Source organism: Marmota marmota, unplaced genomic scaffold (genome assembly GCF_001458135.2).
Source record: "Marmota marmota marmota unplaced genomic scaffold, marMar, whole genome shotgun sequence".
Taxonomy (NCBI): Eukaryota; Metazoa; Chordata; class Mammalia; order Rodentia; family Sciuridae; genus Marmota; species Marmota marmota.
The window spans coordinates 1,644,685-1,662,611 of NW_026000103.1; the positions used below are offsets into that span (position 1 = coordinate 1,644,685).

At 41.3% G+C, this 17,927-nt stretch overlaps 1 protein-coding gene across 3 annotated transcripts in view; it reads left to right on the plus strand.

Annotated features, from left to right (window-relative positions):
• Positions 1-17,927, plus strand: part of Slc24a2 (solute carrier family 24 member 2) — a 224,211-nt gene that overhangs the window by 162,023 nt on the left and 44,261 nt on the right. For 2 of the 3 annotated variants that reach the window (XM_048783896.1, XM_048783895.1), the window contains one exon: positions 1,435-1,485. The exons of the other annotated variant lie outside the window; for it this stretch is intronic. In XM_048783896.1, coding sequence (XP_048639853.1) covers positions 1,435-1,485 — 51 coding nt within the window. The remainder of the gene's footprint in view (positions 1-1,434; positions 1,486-17,927) is intronic. 3 annotated transcript variants of the gene reach the window in all.

Below are 17,927 nucleotides of genomic sequence, written 5' to 3' on the forward strand. Positions count from 1 at the left end.
TATATATATCCCTCTGAAGGCAATTCCCAGAAGTCATAAAATATTTTCTTATTTACACAAAATTCATTTTCTTATTGAAGAACCTGCATTTTTTTTTAAGGTTCTGGGAGGGAGAACTCAAAGTATTTACAATAAAAGTCAAAATAGGCAGATTTTTGCAGAACATAAAAATGAGGTGATTTTTCTCCCCAAGACACAATTTGGTACTGGTATATCAAAATAGCTTTAGATAAAATTTTAGGCATGTGAAAAGGAATACATAGAAAATGTATAATATAATAATCCAAGAATATTTATTGTTGCATTTAAAGCTAGATCTTTTCTCTTGTACACAAACCCATTGATTAGAAATTGATTCATATGTGGATCTCCAACAGCTGCCCAAGTTAATGGGCCATAGAGCATTCTGCAGAATCACGGGAATATCTCTTGAGTCTAATTAACTTCTTCAAGTTTATTGGGAGAGTGTTGTCATGACCAAGAAAAATACATTTAACCTTCTCACAGTGTTGCTTAGAAGAATCTGGGATTTTCAGACAAGCAAGAATAAAGTTTCTATTTTAAAACCAAAGTAAGAAAAAAGAAGTGATGCATTCCCTCCTTTCCTCTCCCCCCATCCCACCGGCCACACCACCAGCTGACTGGGAACGAACTGTCTGCCAGTGGTTTCCCTTACAGGCTAATCCAGTGGTGCCCTGCATACAGAAGAGGGGCTGTGGGTCCACCCATCCCTACTGTTCACACCACGGCAGGCCAGCAGGCGATGACGCCTTGATCTGTCACCTGTCTGCAACGGGCAGTGTTCCCTGGGAATATGCCTCACTCTTGCTCCCTCTCAGAAGCACTCAACACCAGAAACAGCTCTTCCCAGCATGCTTTGCACACAGCAGAGTTTTCTGCCTGAAGTTTAAGAAGTTAAAGGAAAGTTTAAAACCTGGTTTTTCATTTTGGATTCTCCCAGGTAGCTTTCTTATTCTCTAGGAAGCACTTCTGTTGGAGAAAAACTGTGAAATGAACTCCTGGGGCTGCTGAACCAGGGCAAGAAATACCAGGGTCCACAAGCTTTCATGGACCTGGACATTGTCCTCGTCCAATCCTTCTTTTTTCCTGGAGGGTCACCTCTATAAAAATCATAGAGCTAGACTTGGCCGGGGTGAAGTATCTGTGCCAAGTATTCTGTTTCATTGGATGTTAACATATTCTGTAATGCAGGGCACATCCTACCCTCTGTAGAATAATATATTTTAAGTGATTTCTGAAAATGGGCTGTGAAAGCTGTCTGCCACATGGCCCATGTTTGCACATCTCCATATAGTTACGATCGCAGAATCTGACAGTGTAACTCTGAATCTGATTAATTAAGAATGTGTAAAAACAAAGTTCTTGCATTATAGCTCGTTCCTTATCTTTGTGTCTTTTACTGTGATATTGTAGAACTTGGATCATATGGAAAACTAAAATATTATGACACAATGACTGAAGAAGGTAAGAATGATTTTAGAATTGTATGCATTGGCTCTTTCTTTCCTTTTTCTTTTCTTTTCATTTATTGTGTCCGTTGCTTGCCCATTTCTTAAATCTTTCTTTTTTCCTTTTTGCATGACTTCAGTGACATTGTGTGATTTATTATTTGTCCTGCACTTTTGTCTAGTTTTTGCCATTGTATTTATTTGGAATTGGAGACGTGCAATACCATGGGTAATCATGTTATTCCATTCAGACAATCCAAACCATCCAGTTGTGTAACACACTCAGAGAAATGGTGTCGGCAGTTTAAAATACAAGTAAGCACTCACACATTCACAGCACTGATTAGAAACACTCATCTTATATGCCCTTGATTTCAGAGAGGGGTTATGTTCTGATGGGTTTCTGATTTATGCAAAGGAATGAGAGATCCAAAGTAACTCAACATCCCAAACCTGCTTGAAACTCAGTTCTGGTGCAGAAGGCTGTGGGCTCATGTCCTCAGACTCAGACAAGAGCTTTAGTCTTGGAGGCCAGGGACACCATTCTGGCCAGTGGAATTTTCTCTACAGGGACACAACTCTGTGAGATTGGGCATATCATTTGAGCCATTGTTCCTCAGATTTATTTTTAAATGTATTTGGTAATGGATTCCAGGCAGTACCCCCAGAGGACAGCATTGTTCCAAGCAGAATCGTTTTTTTCTGAATTAAGTTCAACATGGAACAGCAGTTCGAAATTTTTAAATTCTTGTAAAAGGAGTTGTTTTATGGACTTCTCCCCTGTAGTACTCATAAGTGATGAAAACATTTGAGGTCTTTACATGACTTTTACACTAACAATAAATCAAAGGGCACCCTGGTATGGGAATCAGCTAATTTTATCTTTCAACATGAGAGAGAAATTCCCAAATGTGTTGCATATCTTGCTTTCAGTTTCCAATATTTCTAAGTTGCCTTAGCTTGCCAAAGGTCTCCTAGTTGCTTTGCATGTAAGAAGTGAATCATCTGACAGCCCTGGGTAAGAGGAAGCCACTTCTCAGCCCCACCGCACTCTGGCTTCTGCACAACACCTGGTCCCTTCTCCATTACTATCCCGTGCTTTAAATTAACCACTGCGATGTTTTTCAAAGCAGCAGGCCACTATTAGGATCTCAAACTGGGCCCTCTCAACCTCATGGGGGAAATGTAATCCCTTGGATAGTGAAAAGTCCAAGGGCAGAATGCTACCTGCAGGAATAAGCATCCTATACCACAAGGGGACAGAAAGGACACTGCATATCTTTAAAGGAAGGATCCTGGACCAGTTATTATTTTATTCCTGGTTTGGGGAGAAGGGTTTGCTAACTTTTACCTGGCCCATCACATATCTTCACTGTACTTCTTTATACCACCTTGCCCACTGCCCTCCACCCTCAACTCCTATTGCCAGTATGCCTTTGTCTCCTGGTCACCTCAGTGTCCCTTTCTTCCTTATTCTGTTCCTTTCCTTCCTTTTTTTCACATCCTCTGAGCAAATGTCGCTGTCCAAGTTCTCCCTTCCTCTCTCCTCCCTGCCCTAGACAGTTCAAGATCACGTGAAGAGGCAAATGTGGCACTTCCAACCTGATGATAGCACGTAATAACGATTGGGCTTCTGAAGCAGGAAAGCAAATCAAATTAATACCTGGAATGTGAACCAAGGTCCTTAGCAGAACTGTCAGATTGTGTTTGGGGCCTCATAGGTTGGCTTTAACATTCACTATCCTTCTTGACTTTCCTGTCCCCTTGTGCATATCCCACTGGGTCCCATCATAGGTGAACATTCATCCCCATTACGGTCACAACTTATATAGCTAAGGCAGAATTTTAGAATGCGCTTCTATGAATGCAAGCTTCATATGATGTTACCAGTTATTTTGCAACAACCAAAAATAAATTAACTTCCTAGTTAAATAAGTGGGAAAGCTTCTGAGTTAAATAGATTTCTTTCCCACGTGATTTCTTGGAGCTTCAATATGCTGCTATACACAGCAGCTTATAGCACATCCTAAGGCGGAAGGAACACACAAGATTTCCCAGACTTCTTTGATCTGAGAACTGTAACAAGGAGCTTCTCATGGGACCAAGGACAGTGCTGGCTAAGGTTAATCCTTCTCCTGAAATAGGAACTTCTGAAAGATTAAAAAGTCTTCCTAACACATAGCAATCCCTCTCAGGTACCAGTGAAAATAAAATTTCAGAAAAGTGTTTAACCACCTTGAATCATATCCTTGGGCAGCTGATTCCCTAAAAGCCAAGTCTGGCTTAACCCTAATCCTGGGATTCCTTCAAAAAGACTCGGAGCCAACCAGGAACAGTGGGCACACCTGTGATGCCAGCCACTTAGGAGGCTGAAACAGGAAGATCCCACATTAGAGGCTAGCCCAGGCAACTTAGCAAGATCCTGTGTCAATATAAAATAAAAGTGTGTAGCTTGGCAGTAGAGCATTTGCCTAGCATGTGTGAGGCCCCAGCTCCATCCCCAATACTGGGGGAAAAAAAAGACTAAACTCAGTAACTTCAAATCTGGCAATTTCCAGGCATGACTTATTCATATTCTTAAGGGCCCTTCTCCTCTCTTTGAAAAACAGTAAGAATAACTCTGATAGATATCATTTGCATGCTGTGCAATTTAAGAAAGTGTAATAAAAAGGAAGAAGTTGGGGGCAATTACTGTAAACTATCTAGCCTTTGGGAAATACTGCCCTCCAGCCAGGCATTTTCACAATTTCATAGCTGTAACTAACCCTTGAGCAGGACTTTATTATGATTGCTTATGTGACTAGTCACTATGTATAATATTCTGGACATTGTGTGAGGCCAGCTACTTGGAATGAATCAATATCTCTCTCTCTCTCTCTCTCTCTCTCTCTCTCTCTCTCTCTCTCTCTCTCTCTCTCTTAACTCCCTAAGTGAATCAATGCAAAGATATGTTATATACAATACCCCATATCCAAAGAGGAATTGGGCAATGATTTCCAAAAATACAGCATTGTCCTGCACATATTTTGTTCATTATTTTTAAGCACCTACTGTGTACAAGTTACTCTGTAGGCACTTTAGGGAAATAAGACTAAAAGGTGGGAGATTAGCTCCCGTGGGGCTTTCAGACCAGGGAGAGAAATAGCACACAGCTATCCTTGAGGTGCCAAGAAAAAGTGGTAAGTCCTGTAGGTGTCCAGAAGATGTGGATTGATGACAGGAGGAGGAAAGGTGGCTTCGATGAGCAAGGGAAAGAGATTTTGTGGAGAGATTTTATAGTCTTTGAACTTGGCCTTAAAAGATTAGGAAATACAGGATAAATTGGTAAAGAAAGGTGGAAGAGCTGACCCTCCAAGCGAGAGGGATGAAAGGGGTTGGGGGGACGCACCTGTGCTTCCTGGCTGCCTCCGACCTGCCAAATTCAGACTGGGGCTTTACAGATCATACATCATCTAGTCTTTATCATGACCACACAAGCATATTTCATTAACAATAAGAAAACCAAGGCTCCAAGAGGTATCTTGTTAGATGAAAAAAATGAAACTCAGAGTAGCAAAGTAATTTGCTCTGGGGATCCAGAGGTAGCAGGTAGGGACACAAGACCTGAACCTGGGACTATGTCACCTAGAGTCCCTGCCCTCTTGGTAGCCCTCAGATTACTGCACAAGGCGCATGTGAGGAACAGGGGCAGTGCAATTGGCTACAGTGTAGGGAATGGGGCGGGGGAGGGGTGCGGGAAGGACCAATGTAGACCATGAACCAAGAATAAGAATGTCAGAGTAGACAATGAGCTACATATTAAAAAAAAAAAAAAAAACCATTTACCCTACTCAAACACTTTACTGTAAAAAGTTTATTTTAATAAAACAATATACCTACTCTCAGACACTGGGCAAAATTCCTGCATTTGCAAAGTTTGCCCTTGCCCTCGGAGCCCTTTCTTCCCCTCCCTTGGCATTCAGGTGAACTACCTGAACTGGAACAGCTCCCTGGGCCACACCCCCCTCCTCTCCCAGCCCAAGCCAATCAGACTCTGGTCCCCTCATTCAGTCACTCCTAGTGCATTCACTCATTGACACCCAGGAGAGGCCAGCCACTAGATCGGGGGCAAGGCCTCTGGAGTTAAGACAATCCTCCTAAGTGAATCAATGCAAAGATATGTTATATGTTATATACAATACCCCATATCCAAAGAGGATATGGGGCATTGTATATAAAGGCAGAGAGAAGGGATCGATGCAGACCTAGGTGCCGGGGAGTCAGGTGGAAGGCATCTCGCTCAGCCTTGGGAAGCTAGACCACGAGAAACTGTAAAACCCACAGCCCTGCACCCAGCAGGCCTTGGCACCATTGCCTTATTCCTGCTTCACGAGTCGACATGCTACCCAACCAGCCACCTGTGCTAATATGTTCACTTCACAATCACGAGCTCCTGGGCTGTGAGACATTTCACTAGCCCTGATTGATCAGTGAGCTTCACTTTTCCCAGGGACTATATTTGCTTCTGTAATAAGACATTCCTGGAAAGACAAATGAATGACCCTCACTGTGGTCTTTTCGGGACCTCAACTCCCTCCATGGAAAGTCATGCCCTTATTCCCTTAGAAGAGAGGCTGTGTTTTCTTGGAAGAGTAATTTCAATTCTTAAAATTAATAATCCATAGCTTCTTTCTCATCTGCAGACACCCAAATTTCATATTCTCACTCTGGAAAATTCTCAGTGAATTGAAATTGGCATCCTTTCCTAATACTACTGTAAATAAAAATGTGGAAACTTAGTTCAAAGAGAAACAAGTTTGCATGATGGAATAGATGAATTTACTGGAGAAGAGGTCTTTCTACCAGTGGCAATATTCAGAACTCATAATTTTTGCTCTTTGGAGTTAAACATTGCATGGAGCTATGAAAGTAGGTAACCAGACATCCTGACTAACACTTTCAAAGAAGTGTTGTACAGGGAAAGCCTCCTGAATTGTACTGTCCTAAAGTTATTGCCACTGAACAGGAGCATGTCCAGAAAAAAGAGTTTTTACCACTATTTAAAAAAAATCAATCTTTGGTCATTGTGTAAGAAAAAAATAGGATAGAAAGAGTTTTGAAAAAGTCAAGGGCAAAAATTATAACTTTTTCTTTAATGGCAGTAAGCCTATCAACAAACTGAGAATCATGGGATCTTAAATTAGGCATGTGGCTGAGTTTTGAAAATTCCAATTATTTCAAAGAAATAAAAGCACCTTAAGGTCACATTATCTCATCATTCGACATTCTTAACTGCAGTGACATAGTCCAGTCCTTTTTCAAAGAGAAAGGGTCTTTGGAGTACCATCCAGTATTGTTTTCCAGTGTCCCCAACGGGTCCTCTAAAAATGTGCTTCTAAACAAGTCCTTGCTGTGATCTTCTGCCTTCACAGTCCACTGTACTCCTTGATCAAATGGATAAGACCATGTTATATATGCTAATATTTCAGGCTGGTTTGTTTCAGCTTTATATAACAGAAAGTCCAGAATAACAGTGGCAGATAGCAGTTTACTCAGATGGAAGTTCATTTTCCTCTCAAGTGTAAGAAGTCCAGAGCCAGTTAGGACATGGGATATCTGGAAGCTCTCTCATGTTCCAAACTCGGCCTCTTTCCACCATCCTTCTGCTCCACAACCTCAGCATAGGACTTTCAACCTCAAAAGCACCTAATGGTCCAAAATGGCTGCTGCTGGAGCTTCAGCCAGCACATCTATATTCCAAGAAGGAAAAAGAATCAAAGTGATTTTCCCTGTTTTTGTTTTCTTTGTTTATTTTTTTTGTTTTTGTCTCCTTTTCAAAGAGCCTTCCCTGAAGAACCTCTCAGTAAAATTTCCCCAAAACTCAGACATATAGATGCACCTAGTTTCAAGGCAGCTTGGAAATGTAGTTTATTAAATTCAGTGAGTTACTAAAGAATAGACGCTACATAGCCAACTTGCAGTCTCTCCATGACAGGGAAATCTCAGTTTCATACATCTGCATAGTGATGAGGTAGACTGAGACTAGAACAAGCCATAGGAGAGATTCTGAGAGCTCATGGTAAGTTTGGGATGAACCCAAGACATCCAAGTAGAGATGTTGAAAAATGGTAGAGATGGGAGGTTGAAGCTTGAGAGAGAGGTCAGGCAGGGCTGCAGACACAAATTTGAAAGTCATAAAAGATAGATGTTCTTTAAAACCACAGACCTGGATGGCAATTCCTGGCTGACAGATAGGGAGGAGATGACTGAGGATGATTCCCTGGAGGCTCCAAATTTGAGAGTCTGGGGAAAAGGGGAGACTAGGAAGAGAGCCAAGATGGAATGATGTCCCAGAAACTGCGTGAAAAACACGTTCCAAGGGAGAGCAGCCAAAAGATGAGAGCATCCATGAATTGACCAATGAAATCAAAGAATTGTTGTAGTAGAAAAGTTAAAAAGAATGATAGAAAGTGAGATGCTTCAGATCAAGATTATGAAAGTCATGTGGTTATTGCTAGTGACAAGGTCTAGAGATTAAACAGGAGTGGGTGGATGCGTGAGCCGAGAGAGCTGGATGTGGGTAGGGTGAGGCAGTGAGGAGCCAGGTGTCGCATGGCTCACCTGTGTAAATTACCACCATGGGGACAGGAGTAATGATGGAGAGGAAAACAGTGAACTAGGTTCTAAGATCTCCAGGAAATAAGGGAGGGAAATACAGCTTGTAAATTATGGGCTTGTGCTCCCAAGGAGGTAGGAAACCATTAAAAGCAGTGAGAAACAGGTGGGGGTGGGACATTCAGAGGTGTGGGCATCAAGGGCTGCAAGGAGAAAGGAGTATTCAGCCCACAGCTGAGTTTGGGATGTTACGAGAAGGCAAAGGGAATATTCAGAGAAGGGGTTAAGGATATAGGAGGTTTCCTGATGTAGGAGATGGGACATTAAGTCAGGTATGTTCAGAGCCATCTGGAGCTGACAGGTGACCGGGAAGGAGGGAGTGTGCTGTTAGGGAACACCCCATGGCATCTTACAAGTTCTCGATCCAGCCTCTTTCTTGGAATTAGTCCCACGGGTATTTTGCAGTGGGAAAGTAGGGTCTGTCTTACCAGGAAAGGGACAAAAAGGCCGCTGGGCTGAAGGTTTTCCTAGACAAGTCTTCCAGCGGGTGGTGCCTCGGTTATGGAGTTAAGTTACCTTCCTCCGTTCAGGGAGAGAAGGTTCAGCCTGGTGTAGAAAAACCTTCCTCACAGACATGTCCAAAGACAGAAGGGCGTTGCACTGGAGAAGCCAAAGACCCCAACACTGGGATGTTCAGATAATGGACAGAATGGCCCCTCCAGTCCCATGTCCACAATTCTGTCCTAGTATCTTTTATTCAGAGTGATGGCAGACACAGGCTTGCAGTCGACCCTAACTCCTGAAAACTTGATTTTGCGCTTGGTTGGGCCACCACCAGGACTGTGGTAGTGCCTAGGTCACTATGTCTAAAGTAAAAGGATTGCTTATTATTTGATCCAATCCATAGCCAAATTCTCTTTTAATGTGGTTAAACATAGCAAACAATGCATTAGATATTTCCTATAGAATAGATCTTTTAAAAAATGGGAAAGATCGGGCACGGTGTTGCACACCTGTAATCCCAGCAGCTCAGGAGTCTGAGGCAGAAGGATCACGGGAGTGAAGCCAGCCTCAGCAACTTAGCAAGGCTCTCAGCAACTTAGGCTCTAAGCAACTTAGTGAGACCACGTCTCAAAATAAAAAGGACCAGGAATATGGTTTCGTGGTTAAAAACCCTTGGGTTTGGAGCTGGGGTTGTGGCTCAGGGAGCTGGGGTTGTGTCTCAGTGGTAGAGCGCTTGCCTAGCATGTGTGAGGGACTGGGTTCAATTCTCAGCACCACATATAAATAAAATAAAGCTTCATCAACAACTAAAAAAAAATTTTTTTAAAACCCTTAAGTTCAATTCCCATTACCAAAGAAAAGGGGAAAAAAAAGTATATTTAGTTACAAATCCAAACTTTTATCACAGTAGAAGTTTTAAATCACAAATTAATTTTAACTATTCTTTTTTATTATAAAAACATTATGGGCACAAAGAAAAAGGAGACACTACTTAAGGAAAGGTAATAAAAAGTGAATCTCCTTTTTACCCCAGATTCTACCCATTTCTTAGAGATAACTTCTTTCATCGGTGTTTTAACAGATTCTCTTTTTTAATGCAATCTGAGTATTGTTTATTAATTGTATCTTGAGATTTTTTCCACATGTGCACATTTAGGCCGTCCTCATTTTTTTTGACAGCTGCATAGTATCCCATTCGTTTCATGGCTGTTCCATAGTGGGTACGATCAGTCCTCTGTTGATGAACACATAGAGTATTTTCATTTTTGTTTATTTATCTAGTTATTACAACAATGCTAAATGAGCATCTTCATAAGCATCCCCTATTGTAAACTTTACTGAGTAGAGATATTTACACATAAAATAAATTCCTAGAAATAGAAATGCCTGATCAAAATGCACATCAAGTTTTGAAAGACATTGCCATATTGATTGTACCAATTCGTATTCCCACTAACAGTGCCAAGAGAGCCTCAAACAGCAAGTTTGAAGAAAGATGCATTCTGACTTCATTATAAAGCAGATATTCCTTTGTAATGTAGCTACATTCTAATTTACCTATTTTAGAAACCTGAATATTTACTAAAGTTGAGCTGAAGCCAGGGTACAGTTACAATGAAAGTATTTGTCCTCTCTGAAGTGAGTGACCAGACTCTTCCTCCTACACAGAACATCAAGCTCCTGCTGCAGCACATGCCCCATCACCTCCAGGCCACTCACTTCCTTTAGAGAGTCGAGACACACTGCAACTTAATCTTCTACCCCATAGTTACCAAAGCAAGAAACCCCTCTTGTGCATGGACACCATTTCCAATACGTGTTATGTTTCATTCATTCCAAGTTTATGGTTTAACTCATTCAGTCCAACCTTTCATGGCCAAGTGATGGTTCTGGGCACTTGAACAGTTGCTCTCTCAAGGCTGGGCTTTATCAAAAAAAAAAAATAGATGTATTTTTGAACTCACCAGTTTTTAGTCACATGATGTCTTCAGAGATGTATTCTTTCAAGTTCATCCCTGGGGCTGGATCTTAGGAAGACAGCAGCCTAGTGAATGTGCATAACCAACTAACCAGCTAGTAACCAACATTAGGTCTGCTGCAAGGACCAAACCAGCTGTGTGGGTAAAGCCCCAGTCTTCCTGAAAACCAGGACCAAGGAAGTCCTCTGATGTGAATACATCCGGCTTTGCAAACTTCATTGCATCTTATTTTCATGATCTAAACTGTCAGCAGTAAAAGCAGAAAGATTGGACTTGGCAAGTACAGGCAGATTTTGCCACATTGCATATGTAGAAGGTGTTAAATGGCAGCAGAAGGCAAATTGTGGATGCTTCTTTTTGTCTGTTTCTGACATCCCTAGAGCTGAAAATGCTAAGTTGCCTTCATCAGTCAAACTTGAATACTGTTATTATAAATGAATAATTCACACACACACACACATACACACACACACACATACACACACAGAGGCACACACACACATACATGCACACACACACTGCTTTCTCTTTTAAGGAAAAAAAAGTGAGAGTTTGTTATACCAGGGGGCTGGCATGTTCAATTAAGCATGGTAAGTTTCTTATAGTTAAATCTGAAATGAATTGAATCATCTCATTTTTAGTCACGGGCCTCTAAGCCTTTGAGTTAAGAACTCTGAGTATGTGCTGACATTTCTGTTGCAACCCCACATTTCAAAGGTAATTTGTAGGTACCAGATTACAATGTAAACTTGAGGATTTAAAAAAAATTAAGTGCCAATTCATAGACACATGAAATCCAGGTGACAACAGATGATATATGTACACAAAATAGTAGCTGTCGCTATATAAATTTTTAGCCAAATCCAAAATTTTTCACTTCACTTAAAGATAAATAATTAGGTAATGTGTAGGCCAAGAATTGTTTTCTTAAGTTCTGCTTTTTTTACACATAGGTCATAGTAATTATTCAATGTACATTTATTTAGCATCTACTATTTTCTAGGTGCTGTGAACAAATCAAAACTCTCCCCAGATGAATAGATTAATGTCACCACCCATTTGCAGAGAGACATACCCATGATCAATCCTTGACAACCTGACTTGGAAGAACTTTTTCCACCCATTAGGTTGAAGTTGGGTTAAATGTTGGCAGGTCTTCAAATATGAGGTCTGCCTTATTAGTAAAGTGATTCATTTGTTTATATCTTAGATATCCACAGGGCTTGAGGGACAGAAACAAAAGGAAGATGTTTAAAGCTTATATCTGACTTCATGGCTTCATGGCTCAGAACTCCAAATCTGAGACTCAGACAAACCTGTTTGCAACTTTCTGTGAGACATTTGTGTCTCTGTAATACAAGATAGAAATGCTCAGAAAATTTAATAATAAAAGCAGGTGACCCAAAGGATAAAAAAACATCAGCTCTCCATCAGTGTCAGTCAGCCAAGTTGGCCCTTTACCTGAAACATTGTTCTCTGCAATCCTGTTACCTGCTTCGAGTTTTTTGGTTGTAAAGTTCCAGTTTTTACTGAGCTTGATTAGAGATCACTTTAAAAAAGAGCATCCAAACAGAAAATTATTAACTATACATGCTCTCAGACTTAGGAAATTTAACCAAAATATTAGCCAAGCAGAGAGACTGATGAGTTTCCTGGAATGTGCTTCTGAGTTCTTCTTCTTTCTCTATCCACCACCCAAAGGGGAAACTCAGAATAGTTTCATGTAGCAAGCAACTGAAGCACCTCCCCCATACCCACCCACTTACATCTCCTTCTTTATTTTTTGCATGAAGGTTGCTATTCTCATAAACAGAGAACCATCCTGGACAGTAAGTACTAGGAGGACAGATACTACAGCCTTGTGATCCAGGGCTCTGCATGTTAGCATGGGAGATATCTCTGAGGCTCTGTGACCACTGCCATGATAGGACAGGTATCAGGGTAATGTGATAGAAGAAGTTTTCCTAAAGCAGAAAATTGAAAGGCAGTAAGACAGGCATGTAAGTGGGAAGCACTCCAAGCCACAGAAAGGGTAAATTGGGGGAATGGAGGAGATGCAGTTGAGAACCAGGAGGCTAATTAAGGCTGGAAAAGTTGGAACAAAAGAATTCAAAGGTAGAGGAAAAAGGATTTGGCAACTCATTGGATAAAGGCAACAAGGAGATCTCTAGGATGGCTGGGAGAATTTTGGAGTGCAGAAATCACCAGTAGAAAATACAAGCAAAAGGCAGATTCCTAGGAAGGAGGACAATGTGTGAAATTTGGGCATGTTTAGCTTTTCTGTCAGAGGAACTTCCAAGAGAAGGTGTTCAAAGTCTGCAGAAGAGGAGGGTCTAGACACTCAGGTCATGGTCAAATGGGTCCTCTGTGGAGACAGTGAGGAATGGGGAAGAGAGCCAGGAGGGAACACTGAGGAATACCAACATTTAAAGGGAACTCTTGGGGGCTCTTGAAATAGAAGAGGAGAAGCGAGGAATACCAAATACCACTGAGAAATCAAGTCACATGCAAGCAAAAAGTGGCAGAAGGCAGGTCCCTTGGAGTAATGCTAGCAGATGCCAGATGCAGACTTACTATTATAACAATGGAGACAAAGAAAATAGAGGCACCAACAGAGATGGTTCTTTTGAGAGGCACAGCTGCAAAAGGCAGGTAAGAGAGGGAAATGCCAGCAGTAAATCTGAAGTCAAGAGAAAAACTCCCAAATTGAGAGATTTGATCATGATCATGCTGAGGGGAAAGGGAAGACTGCAGATTGAAGACAACTGATTCTACAAACTTTGTGGGGAGACAAGAAATTGGAAATATAAAGATAAAATATCAGTCTTTTGGATACCAGCCTTTGCAAAACATTGGAAACATTTCAAAATATTTACAAAAACAAGCTTGTATTCCCAATTACCACATGACCTTGCTAGGGAGTATGATAGAACTAACGCATATTTAGACAGATCCATTCTTTATATGTGGTCACAAATGTCATTCCTAAGGAACAACATTAAGGAGAGACTTAATGAGGAGATCCAGTTGCCTCCCCTCACTGTACAATGGGTTTGGCCACCACTTGAGATACAATTAATTAATTACAGAAACTACTCCTATGATTGTGTCTATGAATATAATGACAATCAAATTATGTTAATCATCTCTATTCTGTGTTTCATTCACTAAAGATGCTTTAAAAAATACTTTATCACAAGAGTAGCTTAATTTTCATTCATATCATTGTAGTATAATAAATCGTTTCCATGATGTTTCACAAAAATTAGAAAAAAATAATTTAGAAACTATATTTCAAAAACAGATTTAGGGCTAAATAAAATTCTATGTTCTTAGTGAGTTTTTTGTTTAAATTGAAATTATTATCATTGCTATTTTTCTTTTAAGAATAAAAATCAAGCTAGCCCCTATTAGATACATAAACTTCTCCACAAAGACAATTTATAGAATGGGAAGAGGATCCATTTCTCCCCCACCCCAGCTGCTAGGTAGCATCTCTTACAAAGAAGCTTTCAGTTTTATTCTCTGAGCATCCATACCCCTTCCAAGAAGGCCTCCACTGTCAGAGAACAAATATGAAGTCCTTGTTACTTTTCTTTTTTCAATTCCAGGCTATGAACTCCACAAGGGCAGCAGCTGAATCTACCTTGTTCACCAAATTAGGTACCCAGTACAAAGCACAAGTTTGCTTAATATTTGCAGTGTGGAAGATTGTTTGTGACTTGTACGGGCTTGAAAGGAAGCTCAGCTTCCCAGGAGAGCTGATTATAGCAAGTTTCACTGCAGTCTGGGGGTGTGTGATGAGCCAGACATTATTCTAAGATACTTGTTGAAGGGTAAGATGGTGGGGAGAAAGTCCCTTCCCCAGAGAAGACTGCCCTCTGGTGGGCAAAGCAGACATGTGGGCAGTAAGCTAAAAGAGGCTGTGACTGGTGTATGAAGTGCCCTAAGAATACTGAATTTTCCACATTCTCTGATGAGAAAGAGGGGTGTGGGTATCCATAGAGAAGCCTTCAGCAAGGAGAGGGAGTGGGGATGAAGTTGAGACAGCCAGGGTGAGCCTCATTGGATAGAATCTTGCAGGGCATTGTAAGGTCTTGACTTTCACTTTGACCTAGAGAGCCATTCCAGGATTGTGCACAGAGAAGAGAGAAACCTAGTCCACACTGCTGCCCCCTAAGTGTGCTGGGGTGAGTTGAGTCCTTGAGCCTGGGGGAAGAAGAGGTAAGGAGGGTAGGAAGGATATACTCAGACTAGACAAATTGCTCCCGAGAGACTTGTTTCTGGTGGGGCCCAGGGATAACCGCCTAGGGAGGAAGAAGTGGGCAGAGTCTGAAATATCTTGAAAATAGAGGCACCAGAGTTGCTGATGGAAGGCACGTGGAGCATGGGAGAAAGAGGAGCCCAGGATGACCCCGCAGTGCCACATCAGTTGTGTCACCTTGTCAGGGTGATGATGGTCTGTCTGATGATGATCTGAGTCTGGAGAAAAGGCACAGAATAAATGGGAGGCAAATTCAGGTGCACTTCTGCCTTTGAAGCTACCTGCCAAGCCACAAACTTCAGAGAAAGACAGGACAGGAAGAGCTGAAAACACAAAAATAGATTTTAAAAGACTTATTTTCAAACTTTCCCTTCTGTTTCATTTTTTGCTTTTTTTTTTTTTTTCCCGAACCACAGGCTGCTCACTGAGGGGTGTGTGGTAGCTCCTTTTGCATCTTATCTCTTTTGTCCCTTTTTTCTTTTTTTTTTTTTTCCCTCTGTTGCTGATGCTCAGAATGTTCCATGGCAGCCTGGAGTTAATCAGATTGCCAACCCAAAGGGTTTTTTTGGACTATTACAGGCTTGGTGGGAAAGATGTGGGAATGTGCAAGGGGCTGTTTTAATTAATTAACCAGCAGAACAGAAGCCAAATTATTTCCTTTGAGTGAACAGACCCTCCGATGGTTTTCTTTGCACTGCAGCGTGGGATTTCTGTTTCATCTCAGAGTGATTTGGTCAAAGATTTTGATTGCCGGATGTTTTTCTAAATTCATTCTTATTCACATTGGGCCTTTATGCTTTGATCTTTTCCTTCCATACTTCCTTACCACCCCCTCAACACACACTCCTCTGAGGACACTCAGCTGGTACTCTTGCAAATTTCAGACCAAGCTAATCTATATTAAAATTATACACTAGGTTTTGACGTAGGTGCCTCACGATTTGAGCAGAGTTTGCTATTTCTGAGATTTCTAAGTATACAAATATCTGTAGCTATATAAAAATTCAACACCTTAAGGTTTATGCCACAACAGAGTATATTTTTTAAGGTAGCCTTAAAACTGATAAAAATCGCTCATTCGTTGACCTTGAAAAGTACTGAAGAATACCTTCATTCTTTATCATCAAGCACAAAGTTGCACAATTGTTTCTTAGATCAGTTCCTCTGTGCCATCCCTTACAGCAATCTGTGCCTAAAAGTTGGAGCTGATTTTTTAAGGATTCTGTGAAACCAGAGCACCAATCCCACAAGGTCTTAGTATGTTACTAGGTCTGCATGTGACTGATTCTCCAGTCCTGCCTATGTGGATGCAAAGAAGAGAAAATAGCAATAGTCCTCCTAAAGCAACTTGGAGCCATATCACCGTTGTCCTTGAGCATTTTGTTGATTTGTTTGTCTTTTTCCTCTTATTGACAGAGTTTTTCCAATTCTTTACACTGTGAAGTGCCCTATACACAAATTTTCTTTTGTAAGGCTTACATTTAACTTGTGAGCCAATACCATTGGAATCCCCATGTAAGAGATGAGAAAACTGAAGACCAGAATTATGCAGGAATGTACCAAAAATCACCCAACAGAACTTGGGCTTGAGCTCAGACCCACCTGCCTCTAAATTGCTTCAATTTTTTAACCACAATACCCTGCTGTCCCCTTCACAAACGTTTTGCTTGTTCTCCCCAGCTTGTGACTTGAACCTGAACAGGTCCTCAAGGTGCCATGTCTTCCTACCCCATGGCAAAAGGGTAACTTTGAAAACCACAAGTTCTGTGCTGGTTTCTGCCCTAGAGATCTCATGGTCATTCTTGTCCTGGGAGCCTCATTTCTCAGAAGCTACTCTGGGGTGTCACTGGGGTGTCCACAGGTCTGGAATGGGCATACCTCCCTTTGTCAAGCCCCGCCCATCACCCTCCAGGAGCATCCGTGTGCGCTTAATTCTGAAGGTCAGCCCTTCAAGAAACTAATCTTCAAGGGGAAATTCTTCCAGGCTATAGAGCAGCAGCAGCAGCAGCACTTAAAATGTACAATGGTTGTCAGGTCATGACAATGGGACAAACAATGGTCAGGAAAAGGTGAATGAAAGAAGTTGAAATCTGCAGAAAAGATAGTTCACCAACCAGCCTCAGCTGCTTTACCTCCTGCCCAAAGGGCTAGATCCCAAGAGAAAGCAAACAAGGTGAATCCCTTCTACTTTTCAACAGCAGAGGAAATCAGAGGTGCTGCTCCAGTGGAAAAAAAAAATACTAAGACAGTTCAGAAAACCCTCACTGGCATGTAAAATGTATGAGAAACTACAAAATCCCAGGTTGAGAATCATTTCCTACTGTGTCCACATAGTCCTCCTCCCTTGGAGAATTTAGGAAAACCCACCCTATGTGTTACCAATACTGTACTGAAGGATGCTTCCTGGCAGAGTAAATTGGCTATACCCTAACATATTTCAAGGTCCCTTTTTTAAGTATCTCTCTCTGGCACACACCTAATCTCTGGGAAGATTCTTGTAACCACAAACAATAGGCTATTCGCTGGTTTCTAGCTGGTTTCTCTGCCTTTATTCTTGATTTTAGGACCTTGTTTGGATTGGGTTATTATCTCGGGTTTTATTTCCACAATCTTATTTCCTCTTCTGAATTCTTTCCTACTTTATTATTTTATATATAATTTTAAAATAGCAAATATTGATCATCTTTATTTCACAGAGCTACAGCATGATCTATGCTCACAGAGAAATCCTGACACCACAGGGTTTGTGAGAAGCATCATCTCCAATGACATTTCAGAATCTCCTTTTTATTTTCTAGAGTAAAAAATCATGTGCTTTGGGGACTTTTTTGGAATTGGGTACTTTTGGGATACTTCCATGGAGAGTATCCCCTCTTTAGGCCTAAGGCTAGAGAGTTTCTGAAGATCGCTCTTATATTCTTGGGCCTCAGAAAACACTAGATCTGGCAGCCGGACAAGTGCCTGGCATCGGCACTCCCTGAGCAACCTCCAGGCAACCTCATCCCCTGCGTCCCACCTCCTTCCTGGTTCCTTCTTTTTCTCTTTTATTCTTTCCTTCCTTGCTCTCCTTGCTCCTCCTTTCCCTAGCCTTGTTTCCTTTTCCTTTTTCTTCCTACA